Source organism: Gigantopelta aegis, chromosome 4, assembly GCF_016097555.1.
Source record: "Gigantopelta aegis isolate Gae_Host chromosome 4, Gae_host_genome, whole genome shotgun sequence".
Classification (NCBI taxonomy): Eukaryota; Metazoa; Mollusca; class Gastropoda; order Neomphalida; family Peltospiridae; genus Gigantopelta; species Gigantopelta aegis.
In genome coordinates this window covers 86,202,792-86,227,735 of record NC_054702.1, presented here as the reverse complement: position 1 = coordinate 86,227,735, position 24,944 = coordinate 86,202,792, and the positions used below count along the sequence as shown (strand labels likewise).

The window sequence follows — 24,944 nt, the reverse complement described above, 5'->3', positions numbered from 1 at the left end:
GTAGGGGTGCATAGTAGGTGGTTACAAGTGCCTCTTAACGATGCCAGAAGTAACTACTGAACACTCCCCAAAGTGGTCAGACAAAGCCCACAGCTAAAAGCTGATGGGAAATGGCAGGTGTGTGGCACAGATAGCCACAAGACTGTCGCAATTGGAGAGACAAGGACTGGGATGTGGAGGTGGATAGGGAAATAAGTTGAAAGATAGGAGGAGTTGCCAGATTGGGAAGAAATGAGATTGAATTTAAAGGAAAGGGGGCAGTGGGATAATAAAAAAATTAAAAAAAATAAAAGTCTGGTTTTCCAAAAATCTGACATTGCCCTCGGACAGATTTATGCAGACCAGACACATTTCTTTTGTATGGATCACAGTCGAAGAGTCTGTGTCAGGTGTGTGACATATCGCAGAGTTGAAATCTATTCAGCTTTGAAAATCTGTTGCATTGCATCAGTGTCCATTACAGCTTTGATGGAAATGGAGATTTTGACTTTGATTCGCTCAATAATGAATGTTGAACCACAAGAATTCCCTCAAATGATGCAACCTTGTATAAAGGTCATTGATTTTTTTTTCTTCTCTTTTTAGCTTTCTAAAAATTGGATCTAGAAATAATAGACAGCAATCTATATTTGAAGGTAAATGCTTCCACTATTTTTTCAAGAATGATGGAATCTTGCCTACCTAACAATAAAATAAAAATTAAGTAAACAATTTTTAATACAAAAGTTTATTATATTTTATCATAAAATATAGATATATCTTATGCTATAAGAATATAGCTATAAGTAACCTGCTACAAAAACAGTTACTGTACTGTATTGCTTTCTGCACTGAGATACTGGATTTATCATATACGGAGGTGGGGGGATGTAATTAAATCCCTCTTTTTGAAGAACAAACTGAGCCCTGGACTCGCAAACAAAATGTGAACGATTATTAAAAGAAAAAAAGGAAAAGTAACTACTGTTAATTATCCATAATTATATTCATTACACATAAAATATGTAAAAGACATAAAATTAACCCAAATTATAGATAGTTAAATATTCCTGCATGATAGCTATGTTCACCATGTTACATAGGGGAGATTACACAAAGAGACCAAACATTACTGAAAACACTTGTTTTTTAAGTACATGGGCTAAAAACCTTAGATAAGCCAACAATGGAATTCTAGATAGAGCACTAAAATGATTTATTTTATAGTTCTAGTTAAAATTTTCACAATTCAAATGCGTGAAAATATAAAAATACAATTACATTGTATTTTCAAAACTACAAATAACTCCACAACACGTATCATCCCATGCCACTATCACATGACACAATAACAGTAATATCTAACTACGAGTCAATAATATTGATGGCAATTTTCCTTTTTTCCCCGAAGTTTGCTAGAATAACAAAGTTGTTTGCAGCATTGAAATCAAAGCTACCATCACATTTCATCTAGAAAATTACAAGTACATTCATGTATAAATTGTCAGGAATTCCCCATTGTAACTTTGACAAACATCACAGAATAGTTAATCCTATCAAAACATCACAGAATAGTTTTATGATGCTAACAAATCCTCACAGAATAGTTAATGTCCCATTCACTAAACATCACAGAATGACACAAATCTGTCTTCAACAATTTTGTCAAGTAAAAATAAATGCCACAAAAAATTGAACTGTAAAATGTTGAGCTGACTGGATGGCTGAAGACAAGATATTTTTGGAAGTAACAAGCACACGTGTTCAACACTGTGTCTGCTATTCCCAGTGTCCTGCAAGCACGTCAATACACCGTTCACATGGACTGCTTGCCGACTTGGCTGTGTATCGACGACATCGTTCACAGATGTTACCTTCGGCAGGCATTATTATCAGTTTGTATTCCTCTGGCATTAAAACAGTCCCTGAGGATTCTGTAAAGAGAAATAGAGTAAAACGGTGTGTTAATATATAATTTGTTTTTGAAATCTGAATTAGGAAAGATAGAAAGATATTCTTCTTTTAGGGTAGCACTGTAAAAATAGTGTATCACTAGGCCAAAGATAAAAATTCCTCAAATTTTTTATAGAACATTTAATAATGCCATATCCCTCAGTGGTGAAATATGTGATAGGACTTGTTGGGATGAACTATTGTTTTATATATAATTCAAATTTAATTAATATTGGGGTACTTAAAAGTGTGTCTGGTGTCACTTAAATGATCATGAGTTTTTGTGCAGAACTAGGGCAATCAAGGACTCTGAAATGAGAAATGTACGGCCCCATTTACTTTGAGGAATCTTATGATGAGGTGTTGTTATATTCCTGTCTACATGGTGTACTGGTATAATTTTTTGTTGACTAAAAGATTGCATGTAGCATCTTTAACAACATAAGTTACCATATAGAGATTATTATTATACGAGCTTGTGTGTTATACTGATTTTATGAAACGAGTGTCAGGATTTTTGTATTGCCTGAGCAAGAATGAGGGTAATACATAAAATCAGTACGACTCGCATGCGAGTGTAATAATTTCGTTATTATCCATATTATTATTGTTGTTTTCTTTATGAATAACAAGACCCAACTCAAAATATTTCAGCCACAACTAGAAGGAGACGACGAAATGACATATTTCAAATGCACAGTCTGAGCTAGGACTGGAGAAGCAATGTCATGTTATGACGTCGCTTCCCAAAATTATGTCATTACACTTGTTATTACATGTGTGCTTCGTATGATTATTATTAACTCGGTTATGTTGAACCATGTGGATAATAATTTCGATTATGGATTTCATTTGGTGGTGTGCACCCTATAGATTGAAAATCACATTGAAAGAAAGTCTATCTGGGATATTACCATGAGGTGATACTTACTTTCACTGTAGACATTACAGACTCCATCAACAATCTGCGAGTCGTCAGGAATCACGGGCGGAGGTTTGTCTAACACACTGGCTTGAGACGTCTGCAGAATCTCATTCAGGGCGGAGGTACTTGATGTGACCTCCTTTTGGAATTCCTGAAGAAGATAAACTGCTTTTAAAACATTTATTAGTCCCTTGCTGTTCCAATCGGAGGGACTATACATTTTTTCTGTCCATCTGTCCCACATATAGGTTTTTGGATAAGATAATGAGCTGAAATATTGTGTGTTCACTTTAAATTATTTACCCAAGTAATTGATGAAATTAGAGTTAAAAATAATGCCTGTTCAACTAATTGTTGGTAATGCTTACTATTATTTATAATACGTTACTGCAGGATTATAATGATCATTTGAGTTCACTAATAATGGCATAATCTAATTATTTTATTTTTTTAATTCTTTATATTGGAATTGGTACAGTTGTCATATATAAATTACATATGAGGCACCATTAATCAGAACTTTATTAACCCAACAATGTTTACACTAAGAAAAGCTAGCAAGAAGAAGATATATTAAAATAACAATTGTCTGTGGTATTCAGTAATGTCGCTATGAATTTTGTACTTACTCTGAGAATATCGTGCAGAATCCGACTGGCAAAGATGGCGATGTCGTACTCGACCGGGTCCTCACTCCCCAGTACACCGTGAAGATCATTACGGATATCAAACACTGGCTTCAGATTCTGCATCAAGTCATTATTGCACCACTCCTCCTTGGTATCAAACCACTGTGTTTTGAAAATACTTGTTTCTCCTAGAAATAATCAGTAATATAGCTAAAAAAAATTTCATCAAATATTATTTTTATCTAAAACAATAAAAATTTGTTTAATAAGACCTAACGATTAATTGATATAAATATGCAATGGTCATGTCTTAACAATTTTAGAACATCAAGGCAGCAGAATATAAGACTAGTTAAAAAAATTACAATTTTAAGCTAGTTTTTAAATGAATAATCTTTAATTTAATTTTAATATTAAAATGTCATTTTCCTTCTTGTATGCTGGATTAAATTCTAGTGACCTTTCAGACAAATATAGAGAGATCTACACTTTTTGAGTTTTTATTACCTTTTTTAGTTATACCTTTTTCTTCACACATAAATTGATCAAACTCGACATTACACAAACATTTGCTATATTTCATGCTATTACATTTTTAACAATATTTCTTAATAAATCTTACCTGAAATCTGCTTGTTTTTGGGGTAATGTCTGTAAACCTCCTCTGCAAAATGAGGCAGGATGGGTGCCATGGTTTTAACCAAAACATCCAGGAGATGATACTGTACGGTGAGACAGGACAGACGAGATGGGTCTAATATACTGCTGCAGTAACATCTAGATACAAACAACAAAAATGTTCATATCAGACCACTGTCGGGTTTTTTGGTCAGGTTGTATGAAAGTTAAATATAAAACTGAAAGAGAGAACTATTTTTTATCCTATAACTTGCCCATAATTGTGACGTCGTAAAGCCATTTGATATTTATCATTAACTCGGCAACTTTACAACCAACAAGACTTGTGTACCTGAGCGTAACGTTTTTATGATATTTAGTTTTAGTGGGTGACGTCAAACTACATTTACCCTAATCGTAATGACATATTACTGGTAAGGCAACTTCTGAACTTTGATTTACTAAATATCAAATTAAAATGTTATTTTCAAATTCTTATAGGATACTGTAAAATCATTTATTTTCAAGGGGTGTAATTTTCGCGCTAACAGAAATTAGCCATGTTCCTGGAATTAATATTTCGTGCATCCCTGATTAAAAAAAAAAAAAAAATTAACAAAATTAGTATGAGTGTTTATACAGTGAACAATTAAGACGATCCAAAAACAATCGTTTGATCGTGTAGGCTTTCTACCAGATCAAACGATTAGGGTGCAAAACAGGTGACGATATCGGACATCGACGACAAACGTCAAATTACTGCTTTGCTAGCAATCACTAAGAGTGGAGAGATGTTACCACCACAGGTAATCTATGCGGGGAAAACAGACCGGTGCCATCCAAATATAAACTTTCCTGACGATTGGGACGTTACTCACACAGAAACACATTGGAGTAACGAATCGAGCATGCTCCAGTTTATTGAGAATGTCATTGACCCATATGTGACCTCGACCCGAAAAGAACTTGGCCTGCCACGTGATCAAAAAGCCTTGTGTCTTTTTGACGTTTACAAAGCTCACAGAACGGAGAAAATATGCGAACTGTTAACAAAAAAATACATTTCGATTGTGTACATTCCTGCTTGTTGTACGGATCAGCTTCAGCCATTGGATTTAACCGTCAACAGAATTTTCAAAGATGAATTGAAACGGTGCTTTCATGTGTGGTACGCAAGTGAAGTTGGAAAAAAATTGGATGATAACGAGGAAGAGTCTGAAAATGAGGACAGTGTTAAAAGTGTGAATGTTGACATAAAAACCAGCATTGTTAAACCAATTCATGCACAGTGGCTAATTGAAGTGTGTGAGATTGTGTCAAAGAAAAAGAATCTGATCATGAATGGTTTTCGCAAAGCCGGCATTCTTGTTGATTGATATAAAGTGACTAACAATAGATCGGCAAGTTTCACCAACTTCATTCTTACGTAAGAACTTTAAATACCTACTAGTAAGCAGTGTTTAATTCCTTTTCCCGTGTATGTTGTTCCTCAATCACTATTACATGCATTGTTTGTTTTGTAATAAATTAATTGAAAATGATTTTTTTTTTTTTTGTTACACACCATATATATCTGGGTCCATATCTGTGTTCTTTTGAACATTTGGGAATTGTACATTTCTATAATCAGGTCGTCTAGTAACAATTTGGTGATCAAATTAGAATAGATTAATTTTTCACGGGGTTGTAAATTTCACGCTAAATGTTTTTGCGCGAATTGCGCAAAAATTAAGTACCCGCGAAAATAAATGATTTTACAGTAAATAGAATTCACTACTCTGTTTTTTAATATGTAAAATATCATCCTCATCTAGTTAATCAGTATTACTAATACCAATTTACATAGACTGGGTTGATACTTCCCATATTAAAAAAACACTTGTGACGAATCATCTCTACTGGAGAAATATAGGATTTGTTCTAAAAATAAAAAAGGAGAATTCCATGAGATATGTACAAAGGTCATATTTTCTTAAGTACCTCTCGAGTCTGAATTAAATATTTATTTTTAGTAGGTGATGAAATTATATACAAGAATAACATTGACTTCTCACTTACAACTAAGCAATTTCAACAAAAATATCAAACAAAACCATTGCTATTTAATTTATTAAACACTGCATTATCAAATCATAGATGGATATGTATATGTCTGAAAGCTTAAAACAGGTCCAGTAGTATAAAAGTATTTGACGTTTTAGTTACTCAGGAAGAAAAACTCTTCACTAACCTGTCCTTGATGGTGTAGAAGTAGCTTGAAACATGAGTGTTTACAAACTTCTCTAAACTAAGAATCACTTTACTGTAACTGAACTCATCATACCACTTGGTAACCTACAGAAGAAAAACAAACACTACATGTTAGGTTTACCATGAGTGAAGTAATGTCAAAAACACAGTATCATTTTTACAAAAAATCCCACTTCTGTTGATACCTCACAAAATTATTTATCTACATTTTGAAATTATCTGTATTATGTTAGAAATAAAATAACATCAATTTAATATAAAATAGGATTCAAAGAAATAAATTAAAGGGACACACCCTAGTTACGGCTATTTGTTAACCATTACGGCGTTGTTTTTCGCTATTAAACCCATTTTTCACAAATAAAATTGCACTTTACTTACATTTTATTATTTAGAATACACATTTCCATTCACCTGAAGTGCTTTTTGATGTTTGTAAAACCACGACGTTCTGTCGAGAAAAAACCATTAAGCAAGCGAGGTCCAATCTATTTTTAGAGGGGATATTTCCATTTCAATGTCACAGACGTTGGTATATCACGTGACCGTTATCGTTTTGGTTTGGTTTGTTTTCTCGTGCACGGTTCGCGCAATCAACATCCAATTTGTTGTTGTTCATTTGTAAGATTTTTCTTCACAGTTCGTGAACATTTTCAGTAACAATAAAGTTCAGACAAGTAAGTGTCTCAATACAAAACGTTACAAACCCTTAAAAACCAACATGTCTAGGAGAGGTGAAACGAACGCACCCCAAGTCTGTGAAATTTGTCGTGACGTAGGCATTGTTGTGCTTCAAGCGGCATCTACCGGTGACATCAGAATACTAACTTTCAAAATTATTTCAAGCAATTGGGACATGGGGATTCCCATGGTATTTATCGATATAAAACCTGCTTTTTCACTCTATTTGATAAAAACGTGATCTAAGTGTGTTACAGGTTTGTAGATTAACCAAATTATAATTTATTTTCGCTGGATGGAACTAGGGCATGCGGCTTTAATGAATGGATGTTTACTGACACCCCACTACAAAAATAGAGATTGAGTGTCAAACAAATTCAATATCCTATAAGTATCCAGACTAATTCCAAGTACAGAAATAAAACATGATGCTAATTTCCGGGGCTAAATTAAGCATAATTACTATTGTGTGCTGAAACCAAAACCACAATTTTAGCAGTGGACTGATAGATAATCTTTCTTCACCTAATGTTACAACCAAATTTTGAAGGGAAAAAGAAATATAGCAGGAAAAAAACAAAACAAGATGAGAGATTTCGGTTCAACAGACTAAATGTAATTTTTGAAACTTGGCCAAACAGGTTAACCAGATTCAGCCTACACGACTTAAGAGTGTAAATACAAACACAAACCTGGGTACCAAACTCATGCACTAAATGCAGCATGTATTTGTCCTGAGGCAGCAGATCTTCATATGGAATGGTTTGAGGAGCTGGCTCAAATTCATACAGATTGCCAAGGAGAAATCTCAGAGATTTTCTAACCTTCAAAACAGTGAATAAACAAGATAATTAAATTTCAAATGTAAATAATTTGGAGTAAAATTAACATTCATTGTATCAAAAATAACGCATTGAAGAGATCATTAATTTGACTAAATACAAGGGAAAACTCTATTCTGTCCCATTACCAAAATGGACCACAGATACCATGACCAGCCAGGAAGCACAGGCTTGAAAATAAAAATAAGGTACAGTCATTCAATTGCTATTTACTTCCTAGTTGCTTCATTACTATAGATCTCCTTGATTGCTTTATCCATTTATCTGACTTTCAATAATGGTTTTATACAAATTAAAAATTGGGTATCGGGAGAAAATAATTCAGTATTCATAAGAAATCACCTACTTTATACATTTTTTCATTGAATCCGTTGAGTATGTTTGGCCCGATCATGATGTTTGTGTGATACTGTGCGTTCGCTGCCCACCACCGCAACACATCAGCTCCATAGGCAGGATCAGATTCTTTGTTCTACAAATGGGATAAGAATTTAAATTCAGAAAACAATTAGTCAACAAAATTATAAAATAATTACATTACAACAAACATTAAAATGAGTTATAACTTAAAAACTTGAACATTAATTATTTTCACATCGTATTCTAAGAGTCCTTGGGAAAAAAAAATGGACCTTCAATAAAAAAAACATTTAATTTTTAATTTTTTTTAAGGTGGTCTGTTTGGTGTTTAAAAAAAAAAAATCTCATGAGAAGAGGTAAAAAGACCCTTTCCTGTGTATTGGCCAGATCACAAACAGAATAAAATGTAATGATTTTGTTTTACCTAATTAAACTATCCAACAGAGCCAGCAAACTCAGCCAAATTTTGGTTAATTATCACAATAATTATTATTTCTTGAACAGTACTTAGTGTTGGAAGACCTTTTATCATAAGTTTAACATGTATTATTGTTTTCCTTAAATTCTGACCTTGCCACCATTGACTACAATAGCAGGATCCACCACATTGCCAAGTGATTTCGACATCTTCTTACCATGTTCATCAGTTGTAAACCCATGAGCAAGTAGATTCCTGAAGGAACACACTTAAACAAATAAAACAATTAACACAAAACATGGGCCTTAATATCAGGGAAGACACTTAAATATAACAATAAAAATTGGGTGTTAACACCAAAAGAAAATAATAATAAATAAATAATAATTTATATATATAAATCCCAATCCCAAAACAACCAAATTACACATACCGAATTCTAATTTAGTTTATATATTTAAAACAAATTCCAAAAAAAATAACTACTCATGCTCTGTTCGATTATTTTTGTTTAAGTTCGTCATATTTGGTTTGACTAATAAAAGTCTGAATTTATCAACCTACAAGCAACAAACTGACATGGTTAGTAGCGTGGCCATTGGCCCATGCTTATAAAACTGGACTCGAATCTCTATTGACATCACACACATGCAATATGTATAGCGTTGCCATGACGTTAAAAGTCTCAGATTCTATTAAAAGCCTTGAGTTTAGGCTCTAAACGTTTTATAAGCATGTGGTCTGGCCACTGCTTACCTGAACGGTGGTGTCTGTCTGAGTGCCGTGCTAGTGAGCAGTGATGTCTGAAACCAGCAACCAAACTGATCGAGACCCTCGTAATACACATCAGCCTGCTGCCCAACATCTGATGAAAACACAGAAGAAAGTACTAACTTGAATATAAATCATATTTATAGAATTTATGGTATTTGTTTTGTAAATCATATTCAACAAGTTACAACTGATAAAACTTTTTTCTTTTTTAAAAATACTTATACTGACCTCTCAACAAATTGGTCTGAACATCCCAAAAGACAATCAAATGGCTAGGCTGCTTATTGAAAAATAGTAGCCTACGTAGACAGCCATGGAGGTTAAACCATGAAACTTAAGGCCCAAAACATACAGGCTAGAGGTTTTTGAAGCTATCTTAGAGCTACAATATCGTAAAACTGTCATAGGCTATGATGTTACTTTGACTCAAGCCATAGTGAAGTTATAGCTTATAATGGTTTTACGATATCGTCGTTTCGAAAAATCTGGGCCCTGAAGCCGAGTATGGTTTGGCAAGTATGGAACCAGTTAAAAAAGAAACATATTGAATCGAATGTGACAAAACACACTGCATTTGAACTGGCACAAACTACAGATCTGACAGAAGATGACAAAAATAATGTGAAATATTTTGACAGTGCCAGACTCACCAGACTCAGTGTGTTTTTGGCCTAAGACTTACAGGTGCACATAAAAAGAATTGGAATATACCTTTCAGTACTGTAGCCCAGGATACTCCACTATCAAACCAGATATCAAGAATATCATTTTCCTTCACATAGTCGTCACTTTCTCCCAACCCTTCCTGTAGAAAGAAATTACTGCTTGATATCTAGTTATCTATGAATACGTTTACTTTAAAAAAAAGCAGTTAAGTAAATACAAACTACAGTTCCACAAAAAAACCATAAACTAAACTCTGTGTAAGGCAATTAAAAACCAGAGCTCAGTTGTTCAAAGCATAGTTAGGTTCAGTAATTTTGTATAAATCCAAAATACAGTTTACATTTGATGCCCATGTATTTTCCTTTGTCTGTTCTAAATCCCATTTCAACATATCTCTTCAATTACTATAATTTATTTTAATTCAGTATTTAGTTTGAAAATATCTCTTAACAAATGATTAGGCTAACTAATGTTTGAACAACTGGCTCCTGAAGTAGCTAAAAACATCCCGGTAGGATTAAAAAAAAAATTAAATTGCTGTTTATGTTGGATTCTACATCCAATTAATCACAATAGGTGGTCAAAACTTTCTAGAGGAGGTTTTTATCTTGAGGCTAAAATAAATTAAGTTTCACTTTAAACATTTATCTGTGATAAATTGTGTCAGACAACCAATTCATATTAAAGAGTTTTTTCTGCAACAATATCAATTTCCTTATGATTAGCTATTTAAGAAACCTGTCATTTGATTGAAAATTTAACAACCTTTCATTTACAATAATAATTTTAGTCATATGCAAAATTGTTATATAATATTATAATAAACACAAGTGTTTTGCAACATATAACATTTATTTTGTTCATAAAGACAACACTAAATGTTTCTATATTCTTGAAATAATGTTTCTTGTCATTATTTCAGAAGGAAATGTTTGATTTAACAACGCACTCAACACATTTTATTTAAGGTTTTATGGCGTCGGTTATTTTAGAAGACAAATGTGTACTTATACTACATATTAAACCTGCTACTAATAAATAAAGATGGCTGTTTAGGAAAGTAAGATGTGGCTAAAAGATAAATACATTTCATAAATTTGGCCCACTATGCCTACCTTCTCTAGTAACGAGGTGGGTAGAAGTTCCAACATTGGCAACGTCCACCAGCAATCAGCACCATGTTTCCGGATCAGGTCATACAAGTGATCGATTGTCTTTCTACAAATGACAAAGTCATTTAATTTTAAACACATGGAATAATGACCAACAGTAATATTTAAAACAGTGAAAACAAGCGATGGAAAAATGTTTGACAAATTACGCTGAAAAAAGTAGACAGATTGGTGTTAGCAAAATAAAAGGAAAAGGACAAACCTTAAATCAGAAAAAATGAAAGGTCAGGACTTTAAAAAAGATTTACTATCACTCCAGGTTGAAAATAAACACTCTTTTTTACTTTTTGGAGAAAGGCAGGAGGAAGATAGAGGGTATACACAAAATAGCAAACTTTAGCATATATTGAAATCAACGTCAGTGTGATATGAATACATGTATAATATATCTACTTGTTAATAAGTGTGTCTCCAGTTTCTTTGTGGTAAAATACAGGTATTGGTAGACCCCAGACCCTCTGTCGAGAGATACACCAGTAGGTACGTTTTTCCAGCTGAGACAACATTCCTTTTTCTGAAGACTTCGGAAGAATGTTTACATCTGATAACATCTCCTGAAAAGAAAAATGGTTAGTAATTATCCATGTACTTCAAAGCCCTGACACACCATTCTCATAACAAGTATCTATAAGATCTTGTGCCTTGTGAAATTAACCTGTTTAGGCATCAGAATGTTTTTGGTATACTTAAAACAAACACATTATTATCAGTTTCACTGCATATTCAAGTCTGAAAAATATTTTAAATTGATTAAGAAAATTGACCAATATATACATCTTAAAAAATTAAATTTCCATTATATTAGTTATCATATAACGTCATCCCATTGGTTTAGTCGTAACAATGAGAGTTTGTTCATTTCTCATGAATGGAAAAATTACGTCATCAGGGAACGTCATATCTGATGACGTCATTTTATATTGATAATTTGTCCTATTGAGTGTTATTGTTTTTAACCCCAAAATAATTAAAAATAATATATGAACTTTTAGTGTTATTATTTGCATCTATTGTTCAAATTTAATTATAAGTATTGTCTATTATTTCTTTTGTGTTCATCTGGGTATGAAAAAAAATTCCATCTGCAAACTTATGTGAAAACGGCTTCACAAATTCACACAGTTTGTGGATGATTTTTTTTTTATATATTCTGATGAACGTAAAAGAAATAACAGACAAATGTATTTATAAAATCATATGTGTAAAAATGTGTCAATCTGAAATCCAGTCATCTTTTGTTGATTGTTAACATATAGGGGCCAGTGATAATTTGCTGGGCTGAAGCGCAGTTGATCTGGGATTGATCCCTGTCGGTGGGCCCATTGGGCCATTTCTCGTTCTAGCCAATGCACCTTGACTTGTAAATCAAAGGCCATGGTATGTGCTATCTTGTCTGTGGGATGGTGCATATAAAAGATCCCTTGCTATTAATGAAAACTTTTAGCAGGTTTTTCCTCTAAAACTGTAAGTCAAAATTACCAAATGTTCGACATCCAATAGTCAATGATTAATAAATCAATGTGCTTTAGTGGTATCTTTAAACAAAACAAACTTTAACTTTATTAACATGAAAGAGAATGACCCTGGTTGAACGTACAATAGCCTTGTCTCTGAGCTTGCTAGTGTCTATAAACCACTGCTGACTGGCGCGGATTATCACAGGTTTCTTTGTCCTCCAGTCATACGGATAACTGTGAACTATGTCCTCCACATGCAGTATATAAGATTCCAGATATTTAAGAACTGAAAATAAACACAAACCAATTACAAAAGAAAATATTGAACTGAAAATATACAAAAACAATTACAAAAGAAAATAATGAACTGAAAATATACAAAAACCAAAGAAAAAAAAGAAAGAAAGAAGTGTTTTATTTAACGACGCACTCAACACATTTTATTTACGGTTATATAGCGTCAGACATATGGTTAAGGACCACACAGATTTTTTTAGAGGAAACCCGCTGTTGCCACATAGGCTACTCTTTTACGACAGGCAGCAAGGGATCTTTTATTTGCGCTTCCCACAGGCAGGATAGCACAAACCATGGCCTTTGTTGAACCAGTTATGGATCACTGGTCGGTGCAAGTGGTTTACACCTACCCACTGAGCCTTACTCAGGGTTTGGAGTCGGTATCTGGATTAAAAATTCCATGCCTCGACTGGGATCCGAACCCAGTACCTACCAGCCTGTAGACCGATGGCCTGCCACGATGCCACTGAGGCCGGTCATACAAAAACCAATTACAAAAGAAAATAATGAACTGAAAATATACAAAAACCAAATACAAAAGAAAATAATGAACTGAAAATATACAAAAACCAATTACAAAAGAAAATAATGAACTGAAAATATACAAAAACCAATTACAAAAAGAAGAAGACATGCATATAGAGTAGATTAAAGACAAAATCTGTGAATTTTAACTTATTATTTAAAATGGGTATTCATTTAATAAATATAAATTTAACTTTAATACATACTGTAACTAAAATGGTATACATGCATATGAATGGAAGCTTAGTAATAACGGGAAAAACACATGCATTTGGTGTATCTGGTGGTGGTTGGTAAAAATATCATAATACTATATAATTCAATCTACATTTTAATGTGAAAGTCCAGTAGAGAAAAGCTGTGTGACTTTACACTTGCTGCTGGCAACATGATTTTAATTCATTTCCAATTATGTTGTCAAACAACACTCTCTGATAAATATTTTGTTGACATTCTTTTTCTAGCCATGGTAAATATAACATAGAGATGCCTTCAACAAAGTCTCTTTGGCATCAAATTTAAGATTTGATCAAGCAATCCTGGGTGCATACCTCAGCTATAAGGGCTGTCCATCTAGGATAAGACTTAATGGTAACTGACGGAATTTTTGTAATTGCTAAATGATACAAAAGAATAATAATGATGCATGGACTATAGTGTACAAAACCTGCAGAGTTTGCTTCATCTCCAACATATTTTCCTGCCAACCCCTGACCAACATCATCCATGTACCGTCCTTCAGGATCTACATGACATGTCTTTAAAAAAGATAATAAAGGCACATATTTACATTAAGTATGATGTATTCAGGGCTTCTAGAATTTTTATAAAATCCACTAGCCATGGGATCAGTGATTTACAAAATTTACTAGCCACGATCAAAAATGCACTAGCCCTACTTTACTTAAAGTTAATATAATTTTACTAAATACTAGTAATAATCAAATATGTTACCTTAGAGGGAGATAGAGCTTAAAACACTAACATTGGGGGGTTGGGGTGTGGATGGGATATTCATATTTACAAAATAGACTTAACTGCAACATTTGACCAAAAAATTCACTAGCTGTCGGGCGTGGCAATAGTAATTTACTAGCCCAACAATGAATATCACTAGCCATGGGAATGGGGCTACCATAATCTAGAAGCCCTGAATGTATGGTCTAAAATGATAAAGAAAACATTCACTATTATATAGGCAACTCATCACAAATATTGTGTCTTTTATACACATTTCCACTTACACGTACAAGACAACAAATAATACAGCTTTTGATATTTATTTTAAAAAATAATTAGGGAAAATCATACATCAGTAAAACTTATTTCTCAAAATATTTATAAGGAACGGAATCTTAAATATTTACTATTTTCATTTTTATTTTTTTTATATGTTATAAAATAAATGACATGTGCCCTTAGAATATACTAAAAAAGGGCATCCAAAAAGTGACACCATCACAATGACCTGGAGACAATGTTAAAAAAAGAAAAGAAATATAAATTACTGTACATGTTATTGTGTGAAAATATAAAATGTTTTTTACAGATGTAACTGATGAAAACTCACAATGGGAATACCATGCCTAACAGCCAGCTGAAAGTCGTCGTGTCCATGAGCTGGAGCTGTGTGAACTAATCCTGTCCCTTTACCTTTAACCACGTGGTGTCCAGCCAGGAAGGGCAGTTCTCGGTTGTTCATCGGGTGAACATATGTAGCTCCATCTAGCTTTCTACCTGTTCATAAAGATAATACCACAAGAAATTAAAAGCAGCGAACTTGGTATCAAAATAACCTCTTAGTTACATGTTAAAACGTTATGGTCCGATTTCTATTTCTTTGATTGAGCAATTTCAATTAAACCATTTTAGATAATAAAAAATCATATCTACTGTTACTGAGCCACAAGCTTTAGAACCATAATTATTAATGGATTATTCTATTACAGATTTAAAACTATAAACAGAATATTTAACATGAACCTTAAAGTAAAGTACATAAATATTGTCCCTATTAGAAAATATATTAGAATTATATCATCCAGCTGTCAGGATTTAGATTCAATTAACCACGTTTCATTTTTAGTATAATTTTTGGGGAAAATTATGCATCTTACATTGACTGCCAGTTTTATGTACCAGTAATAAAAATAAAAATTGGTCGTCATTTATTAAGTGGTACATGTTTTGTTTTGTGAAAGAAACATTAAAATGTTAGAAATGCACATTAGAGTTTATACTTACAAATGCTGAATAATCTGAATAATTATGATACTAAGCCTACATCATAACATAAGCTAATGGAAGCTGTCGTTAAACTTCAGAAAACAGATTATAATGGGATTTTACCATCAACAACACCACTGAGTTGTAGTTTGCTGTCAATTAATGAAGCGAGTTTTTCAGAAAAACTTTCCTCACAAAGAAGGATTTCATTGTGCTTTCCACTCTTCCACAGACAATATCTAAAACAAAAACAAAAAGGGGAAAATAATGTTACTTTTCGTTCATTTATACACAAAAAATAAATACATATACACACATAAAGCTAAAAACTAAAATTATTTATCAACTCTTGTTTTCTGGGTAACAATGAATATTATTTTATATGCCACAGCATTAAAGGTGCACTTTTTTAGATTAACATAAGGTCAATTATATTTAAATAAATCTTTCTGAAATGGTTATTTCTACAAAGAGATAAATTCCAGATTCAACCACTTCAATCATATACGTATGAGGATTCTGTAATGAAAAGAAACAATGTCAGTGAGGGATACATCTGATCATACCTGAAAAACCTACCTAGCATGGTCAACGATGACAGTACAGACACAATAACTAAAACAAATTGTCATTAAAGTTCCATAAAGACGCCTTATAGGATTGTAGGAAACATTACAAAATCTACAGTTTGCAAAAATATTAGAATATAGAACTTACTGTATTCCTTCTCCATAACAAATAGCTTGGTTAAATGGTAGTGTCCACGGTGTTGTTGTCCAAACTACTGCATACACAGAAGAATTTCCTGAAAACATACAACCATGGTTCTGTAAGGTTTTAAATGAAACTTCGTGACTCAAACATAACATCATTATCATATAGTATCATAAACGTCAATTGGGATTGTAAAATGATAGAAAAAGAATTTCACAGATTACAGAATTAAATCATTACTATTAAAAGTTTAATAATTTAATAATAAAATTACACATTTTAAAATCTTTTTATAAAAAACTCAATTTGGCAGAAATTTTAAGAACTATCTAATCACATTTAAAAACAAATTCTTCCTTCTCATAAAAATAATTTTAAACTGCCAACTTATATAATTTGACAGTATACAACTGCCCATGATCTTTTTTTTTCTTCAGCACAAACTGTACATGGCTGTAAAAATATATTACACAGAGCAAGAACCCTTATTAGCTAATAGTATTTATATATACTCTAGTATGAAGTAAATGTACCGGCAATGTTCTTAATGTCGTTAGAAACCTGTGCCATTGGAAACTTGACATAAACTGACTTGCTGACATGTTCCTCATTATATTCCAGCTCTGCCTCTGCCAAGGCTGTCCTTTATAAATTTTAAAATAGTCCAAATTAGCATGTTAATTTGTTTTCCATCCATTTAACTTTTAAAACAAATTAATAAATGAATGAAGGTAGGGGTTTTTTCAATAATATTTATGTACCAACACATTGTGGGATTTGTTGATTATTTTAATATTTTTCCAAGGTGCTCCCAAGTTGGCGGCCGACTTACGACTGGCTACTGGCACAATGGTTCACCCTTAAACCGTTCGTAATCGACTCCATGATGCTGGTTTAAGAGCTCATCGCCCTGTAGTAGGGGTTCCATTAACACGACGTCATGTCGTAGAACGCTTGAGGTGGGCCAGGATTCATCAGCAGTGGTGTCTTAGACAGTGGAACGAAGTCTTGTTCACAGATGAATACCGATTCTGTCTAGAGTTTGCGGATGGTAGACTAAGAGCATGGCGTCGGCGAGTCGAACGGTACGACGCTGCAAACATCATCGAGCTTGACAGATACAGCAGAGGCAGCATCATGGTCTGGGCGGGAATTCATTCCAACGGCAAAACTGACCTGGTTACTGTTAATGGAACATTAACTGCACAACGATATTGTGACGAAATCATTACACCTGTTGTCTTGCCATTTATGCAACGCAACCCTACGTTCACATTTCAGCAAGACAATGCCCGCCCTCATTCTGCCCGCATAACTAACAAACTTTTGCAGAGAAATCACATTCAAGTCTTAGACTGGCCAGCCAGATCCCCCGACCTTTCCCCCATTGAACACATGTGGGACATCTTGGGTCGACGATTACGAGAACATCATCCACAACTGAACACTGTTCGTGACCTTGAACTGGCGTTACGTCAAGAATGGAACCAAATTGCTGCAGTAGAAGTTCGTAGGCTTACGTCCAGCATGAGACGTTGTTGTACAGCCGTTATTCGCCAAAATGGTCGGCATACAAGATATTGACATTTGTGACAAAATCTAATTTTTGTACCCTCCTGTTTGACAATGAAGTATCCGTCCATAAACGTAAATTTACTTCCAGGCTTTTCAAATAATCCATTTTACTTAATTTGACTGGTTTTAGACAAATAATATAAAGTTTGAAGACGATTTAGTGGGAACTGCAATACTTTTTTGGTGGAGTATATATCTATCTCTCTGTCTCTCTCTATCTCTCTCATGCTCTCTCATTCACTCTCTGATTAAATTATAACTGTTATTTATACTTTTGATAAAAGGAGGTCAATAAAAGACAAGTCGAAAAAATCTGTCTTACCTAGAAGATGGCGACCAATAAACAGGCATGTAATCTTGATAAATATAACCCTGAAATTAGCACACAAAAAAAACACCCTTAATACAGATAAACAGAAAAAAACCTTTACTACTATTAAGATACAGAGAATGTTATATAAACAGCCGTTTATACCATTTATCTTATAGGTTGTTTCAAAACGTATTTAATGATTTTTCATGAGTTGTAACACAATTGGACACAATTGTGATATTCATATATTCTATACAAAAAACTAGGTTTGTATTTACCATGAAAGAATCAATGAAATTTCTTTAAACTGATCTCCAGTTACGCAATTTTAAACCATTACACAGCAACCCTGTAATTGCCCATGGCAATCGGTAATGCCGTGGAGATTGCCATGGATTTGTTTCATTCTCTTTTTTTGCTGTGGGCTAATTAGAATTTTTCCCCCACTGCTTACAGTGGACGCTTTCTTAATTGCAGAGGTTGAACAGTAGTTGCTAATCAATTTTAATTGACTAGAAATATTGCTAAATTAAACAAGAGTTCGAAAACAATGTTTCCTGGAAACATAATGCTGTGTGATACCACAAACATGACAATGTTCCCTTTTTTATCTTTAATCATATAGAAAGAGTAGTGTCCTGTGAGTGCTGAACATTCATAACCAACACACACACACGTTTTTACTATTGTCTTTTCACTGTATTTGTTTCTTTGTTTTTGGAGTAAGATCTTGCTTAGTAGGTAGAGTACTCATCTGAGGTCTTTGGATCAAAGGATTGAATCGCCCTCATCACTGTGGTATGTGCTGTCTTATCTTTGCTTCAAACAATATTTACTGCTGTTCTCTTTGTGGTCAGGGGATTGGCCAACATATTGAGGCCTCTCCCAGAAAGTGGGAAAGTGAATATAAAATAGCACTTGCTGCTAATGGTAAAATGTGTCCTCTATGACTATGTGTCACAATTATCATATGTATGACATTCAATAGCTGATAATTGATAAATAAATACATAGATGTGCTCTAGCGGTAAACCCCAACTTCATTGTGTTTTAATATGACTATAGTGCAATACCGAGTTGCACCATCATTAATCAATAATAACCTTTTCAAACAAGCTGTAAAAGATTTGAATTTGATCTGCCTGGTACTGTGGGCTAAACGTTGTGTAACAGTTATTATTCCAATCTGCCATCACTCCCCACCGGCGAAATGATTCTTTCTGATGCTTAATAGCCTGTTCAGCAAATCTACGAGCTACAAATATATAAAGAAAATTTGACAATGAAGCTGACTGAGAAAAAATAATCCCAATAATGCCTTAATCTGAATACAGGTTCAAGTTTGTGGGTATTTAATATGTGGATTTAAAATACACTTGATAAAAGTGATTTTGACAAGAGAGTTGGAATTTTCAGCTGACTGATACATTTTGTTTTCCTATTATCTAAGTATCTATGTTTATTAATAAAAATATATATACTAGAATTCAATAAATAATACTAAAAAATTTATATACAATTAGTTTTCTTCTCTTTTTTCTAAATTTTGTTACCAAAAATGTGTATGTCTTTTAAAAGTGTATGTCTTTTAAAACAAATTTAAGTACAAATAACAAAAACCAGTGACTTTTTCTTCAATATCAATCAATCAAAAATTATAATTTAAAAACATTTCTTTAACTTGAAGGTTACTACCTTTCTTCCTGATATCAACAGGTGTCATAGTTTTTTGATCAGTTTTCCCACCTTCCAGAGCTTTGAGCTCGATAGGAAGACCATGGCAGTCCCAGCCAGGGATGTAGTGCACCTTGAAACCTCTCAGTAGCTTGTATCGGTTTGTGATATCCTTCAAAATCTGTCATTATAAATACAGACACACTAAATATAGTCTTCTTGCAACTACCAAACAAAATTTGAAACACAGTTCAAAGATTATGCCTTATTCAAATGAGGCAACATGACTGGGATCCAGATAGGTGGCATTTGTGAATGTAACATCATACTGACAATTTATCAGTGTACCGGTATGTCAAAGCGAGGGAGAGCGAGATAGGGACAGAAAGACAGAGAAAAAAAGTGAGAGAGAGAGAGAGAGAGAGATATAGAGATATATATATATATATATATATATATATAGAGAGAGAGAGAGAGAGAGAGAGAGAGAGAGAGAGAGAGAGAGAGAGAGAGAGAGAGAGAGAGGAGAAAGTGAGAGGAGAGAGGAGAGAGAGAGTGTGGGAGGAGAGGGGGGGGGGGGGGGGGGGGGGGGGGGGCAAAACATAGTCAGAGAGACAGAGAGTGGGAATGAGACTGGATTAAAGGTAATTCCAATTGTACACAATGCCTCACACTTCAAACTTTAGTTCCTTTAAAATACTAATTTACAAGTATTGAACTTAATTAAACATATGTCAAATTTGAGAAAATTGAAAACTATACTGACCTTGTTCAATGCATGTCCAACATGTGGTTTCCCATTAGCATACGGTGGTCCATCATGTAAAACAAACTGACTTCTTCTATCTTGACTTGACTGCCAAGCATACAGTTTATCAAAACCACAAACCTAAAAATAAATACACAAAACTAAATAAATAACTTAATATTTTATTTATCATGTTTAAATAACAATTCACATTTTATAATTCACAAGGTGGTCAACTCTATTCAGCTGCTATGTGTTTCAGGATGTCACTTCGCCATTTTTAAACCAAATTAGTGAAGAGAGCAATGTATACAGGGCTTGAAACGGCCAGTGGTCAGGTCACCAAATGTGACAAAAGCCGTTTGGGCGACTTAAATATTTAAAAAAATAATGGCGTTAGTCACCCAAAGAATGTTATTTGGGCGATCTTCTTTCTATAATATATTAGCTACTATTAATAATTGTATGGCATATATTTATTCCACATTAAAATCTTGCTAGTGGGTTGCAAAACTGAACATATTGTTGATGAATATTTTGTGTTTGGACTGTCTAAAGTAACTTTGGGCCACTGAAAATTAAATTTAAGTGGCCCAGATATTTGTTTTTGGGCCACCATATTTTGTGGCAAGTTTCGAGCCCTGTGTATAAGTGTCATAGAGGAAAATAATAAAATGAAAATATGGCCTTTAAATTTGTAAATATTTAAATTGGAATATATATTTCAACTTTAGATTTAAACAAAAAATAAAACATTATTTGATAAATGCCTAAAAAAACGTTATTGTAGAATAAAGCTTTTTTGTGTGAAAACAATCCTAAACCTCTGTGTGCATTCTTCACTACTTACTTGCAATCTGAGCTTCTTTTTAAAGTAGGCTTACCCACTTAGAATCCTCAAGAATAAATCAGCATGCATGCACAAACATACTCGTAAGAATAACAAAAGAAGTGGTATTATTAACCAAAAGGAAATACCAAAATAAAGTTTGGTTATGAGCAAATTCTTACATTCTTGAGATGTATATAAATATTGTGGAAAGTTGAGACAATACATTATTCCAGCAAGTCATGTCACCGTTCTAGTAAGAGACCATAACAGAAATTAAAACTCTGAAAATGCCAGAATTAACAGGCATTTTGGAAATAATAAAAAATACTTCTTTTTCAGAAATAAATAATTTGTAGTAAATTCCATAGCATGAAAAAAGTCATTTTCCCTGGGACAGATTATAGTTTATTACTGCTACTGCTACTAGGCTAATCAGCTAATTATATGCAACATTGTAATCATTTTTACTGTTAGGTCATCTAGCTTTATGGATAAAACAAATGCTGCCACGAAGACCCTCTATTATAGCAGCCATATCAGATTTTGAGTTAGGTGTGAAGATTCGGGGTTGCGTTTTTCATTGGATGCAAGCCGTTTGGTGATGTGTTCAGGATCCGAGACCGAACTGCTTACACCCAGAGGAACAATGTATTAAATATGTGTGCAGTTTGTTGGCCCAACCATTTTTACTGGCAGCACATAACAGACCTGCCTTTGATAAACTGAAGGAGAAAGCATCGGCACCAGCAGTAAGATCACTGGTGCTATATGTTGAGAAAACATGGATTCAAAATGCATCTTGGCTGACTACTACCTGGTCCATATTTTGAAGGTCCATCAGAACGAACGACAACGTAGAAGAGCAGCACTGGTGCATCAACCACAAAGAAATCTGTCTACTACGTGACAAAGCCCAGAGACTGCCACTGCTGATGACAATGACCAGCAAATGTAAACTGAAACGCTATCAGCAGAAGATCACTAGTTCTGTGCAACATCAACTGAAAGGTCTCTGGAAAGCTTATAAAGAAGACATGCTGTCATCCAGTCATTGTCTCAGACAACTCTGCAAATTGAATGGAGCCTGGTGCTGACATTGCTGCCTCTGTCGCAAGCACTGCCAAAGATGAGGCCCAGAATAACCTATTCAAGTCTACAGGGTCCATAGTTCAAGACCAACTGCTGCCGGCTAGTTTGTTTTGAAGTGAGTTGACCTGCTCCCATGGCAATAAAACAATAATATCATTATATGCATCATCATTAAAATGAACCTTGGTACATCAAGCTTTATTTCATGTACTACTAATTGGAATAAGCATGCATGCTAGCTTCTGCACAAACTAACACATTATTTATTTTCAATTATTTTTTAATCCAAAGTTAAAGTTTGTTTTAATTAACAACACCACAAAAGCACATTGGCTATTGGATGTCAAACATTTGGTAATTTTGACATAGTCTTAAAGAGGAAACCTGCTACACGTTTCCATTAGTAGTAAGGGGTCTATTATATGCACTGTCCTGCAGGCAGAATAGCACATACCTGATACCACAGCCATTTGATATACCAGACAAATGGAATGAAAAATAGCTAAATGGAACACCAACGGGGATCGATCCCAGACAGACTGTGCATCAAGTGTACACTTTACCACTTGGCTACCTCCCACCCAGGCAGTGGGGTGAACCAGTTTTGGGGAGAATTGATTAGTATTCAGTTATGATGTTATCATTCAAAGTGACTTACTCTTTGAATTTCAATTTCTCTCTTTGCAGCAACTCCATCTCTTATCGTAAGAGGAAAATTAGTTTTGGGTAAATTCAATGTCTTTGAATACCTCTTAGATTTTGTACTTTTGTGTCGCGCACAAACATCAAATAAACGTGATACGTGAATGAATGCTCTATTTGACCTCTGAGAATGTAGTTTTATCACAGAATACAGTTGTGAAACAGATCTTTCCATAGTTATAGCAAACGTGACAATTGCATTAAATACAATATTACATAACAATACACAAATGTCTTAAATATATCTTATGTGACATAGTTGATTTGCAATAATGTCTCAATAACAGCAATTTTGAAACGTCAAAACAGTCATGTTGTATGGGCGCAGCCACATTACTGTCTCGCAGAAAACAAAATTATTTGGTTCAAACGTCCCGACTCTTAATGCTAAAAGTAAATCAGGGTTTCTAGACGTTTCGTACCCAAACCCGTTCGTACCATACCGTTTCGTAACCACTAGCATACCAGTTCGTAACCAATTAAATAATGTCATACATTACACCTAACATTAATATATATTTTTAAATACACAATTATAATGTTATATTACAAACATATTGTAACAGTTAGCAAAAAATGTGTTGTAATAATCACTCAGTATCTTTTATAAGCATTAAATGAGCAATTATGTGCTGTGCATCACTGAAGCATGCCGTTTCGTAACCAAAAAGCATACCTTTTCGTAACCAAAAAGCATACCTTTCCGTAGCCAAAGAGCAATTATTTTGTCATAAACCCATTTAATATTTGATTGTATTAACCCGTGTAATAACAGTATGCAAATTTCATGTCATATGCAAATTTAAAAGTTCATAATACTACTTTCACCTGTCAATAATTGAAGGACTCGGTGCTAAATAGGTCACATTTTGAAAGTTTTGAGAAATATACCAACATATAAATTTTTATTAATTTCACATTTACCTTTACCATAAATACAATTGTATGAATGTACTGGGTTTCAATATCTCTATATATAATTATATAATTATGTTAATATTACTATGTTTGTAAATATTATTATGTTTGTACATAAAAAGTTTTTTGTCATGTAAAAAGAAAAATGTTATGTGTTTGAAATATATCAACAAATAAGCTGACTTCGCTTGACATGATTCTTCGTGACAATTTCTAATCGCTAATTATTAAAATGCAGTTGGCTTGGATTTTTGTTGTTTTGTTTTTCATTAAATAACATGTACAAATGTGGGTACGAACTGGTATGCCGATGTTCCTCTGGTTACGAACTGGTATGCCTTTGGGTACGAACTGGTATGCTTTTGGGTACGAACCGGTATAGTACGAAACGGTATGGTTACGAAACGACCTGATACCGTAAATCAGTACAGTCGAAGTCAACCACTGAATATTTTATCAAAATTAGTTTATATTAAATGACAGTTTCTGATGTTTTAGTCCTAAATAAATATAACGATGAACCATGACATTAACACAGAAGTCTCTGTTGCCTCATCGGGATTAATGATCATGATGTCGTGTTATTTTAGACCCAATAGACATGATA

General features: G+C 33.6%; 1 protein-coding gene across 1 annotated transcript; it reads right to left on the bottom strand.

Moving 5' to 3' along the window:
- Window positions 1-709: 709 nt before the first annotated feature.
- Window positions 710-23,745, bottom strand: LOC121371296 (isoleucine--tRNA ligase, mitochondrial-like). The gene is made up of 23 exons (XM_041497090.1): window positions 23,376-23,745; window positions 20,815-20,937; window positions 20,070-20,229; window positions 19,478-19,629; window positions 18,384-18,433; window positions 17,020-17,129; window positions 16,490-16,577; window positions 15,896-16,011; window positions 15,117-15,283; window positions 14,214-14,304; window positions 12,865-13,010; window positions 11,661-11,821; window positions 11,211-11,313; window positions 10,141-10,234; window positions 9,412-9,520; window positions 8,808-8,910; window positions 8,224-8,349; window positions 7,728-7,859; window positions 6,335-6,438; window positions 4,109-4,263; window positions 3,487-3,674; window positions 2,864-3,008; window positions 710-1,913 (listed from the first exon to the last, which is right to left on the bottom strand). Exons 1-23 carry the CDS (start codon window positions 23,592-23,594, stop codon window positions 1,759-1,761), a joined length of 2,997 nt encoding a protein of 998 aa, XP_041353024.1. The 5' UTR covers window positions 23,595-23,745; the 3' UTR covers window positions 710-1,758.
- Window positions 23,746-24,944: the final 1,199 nt, after the last annotated feature.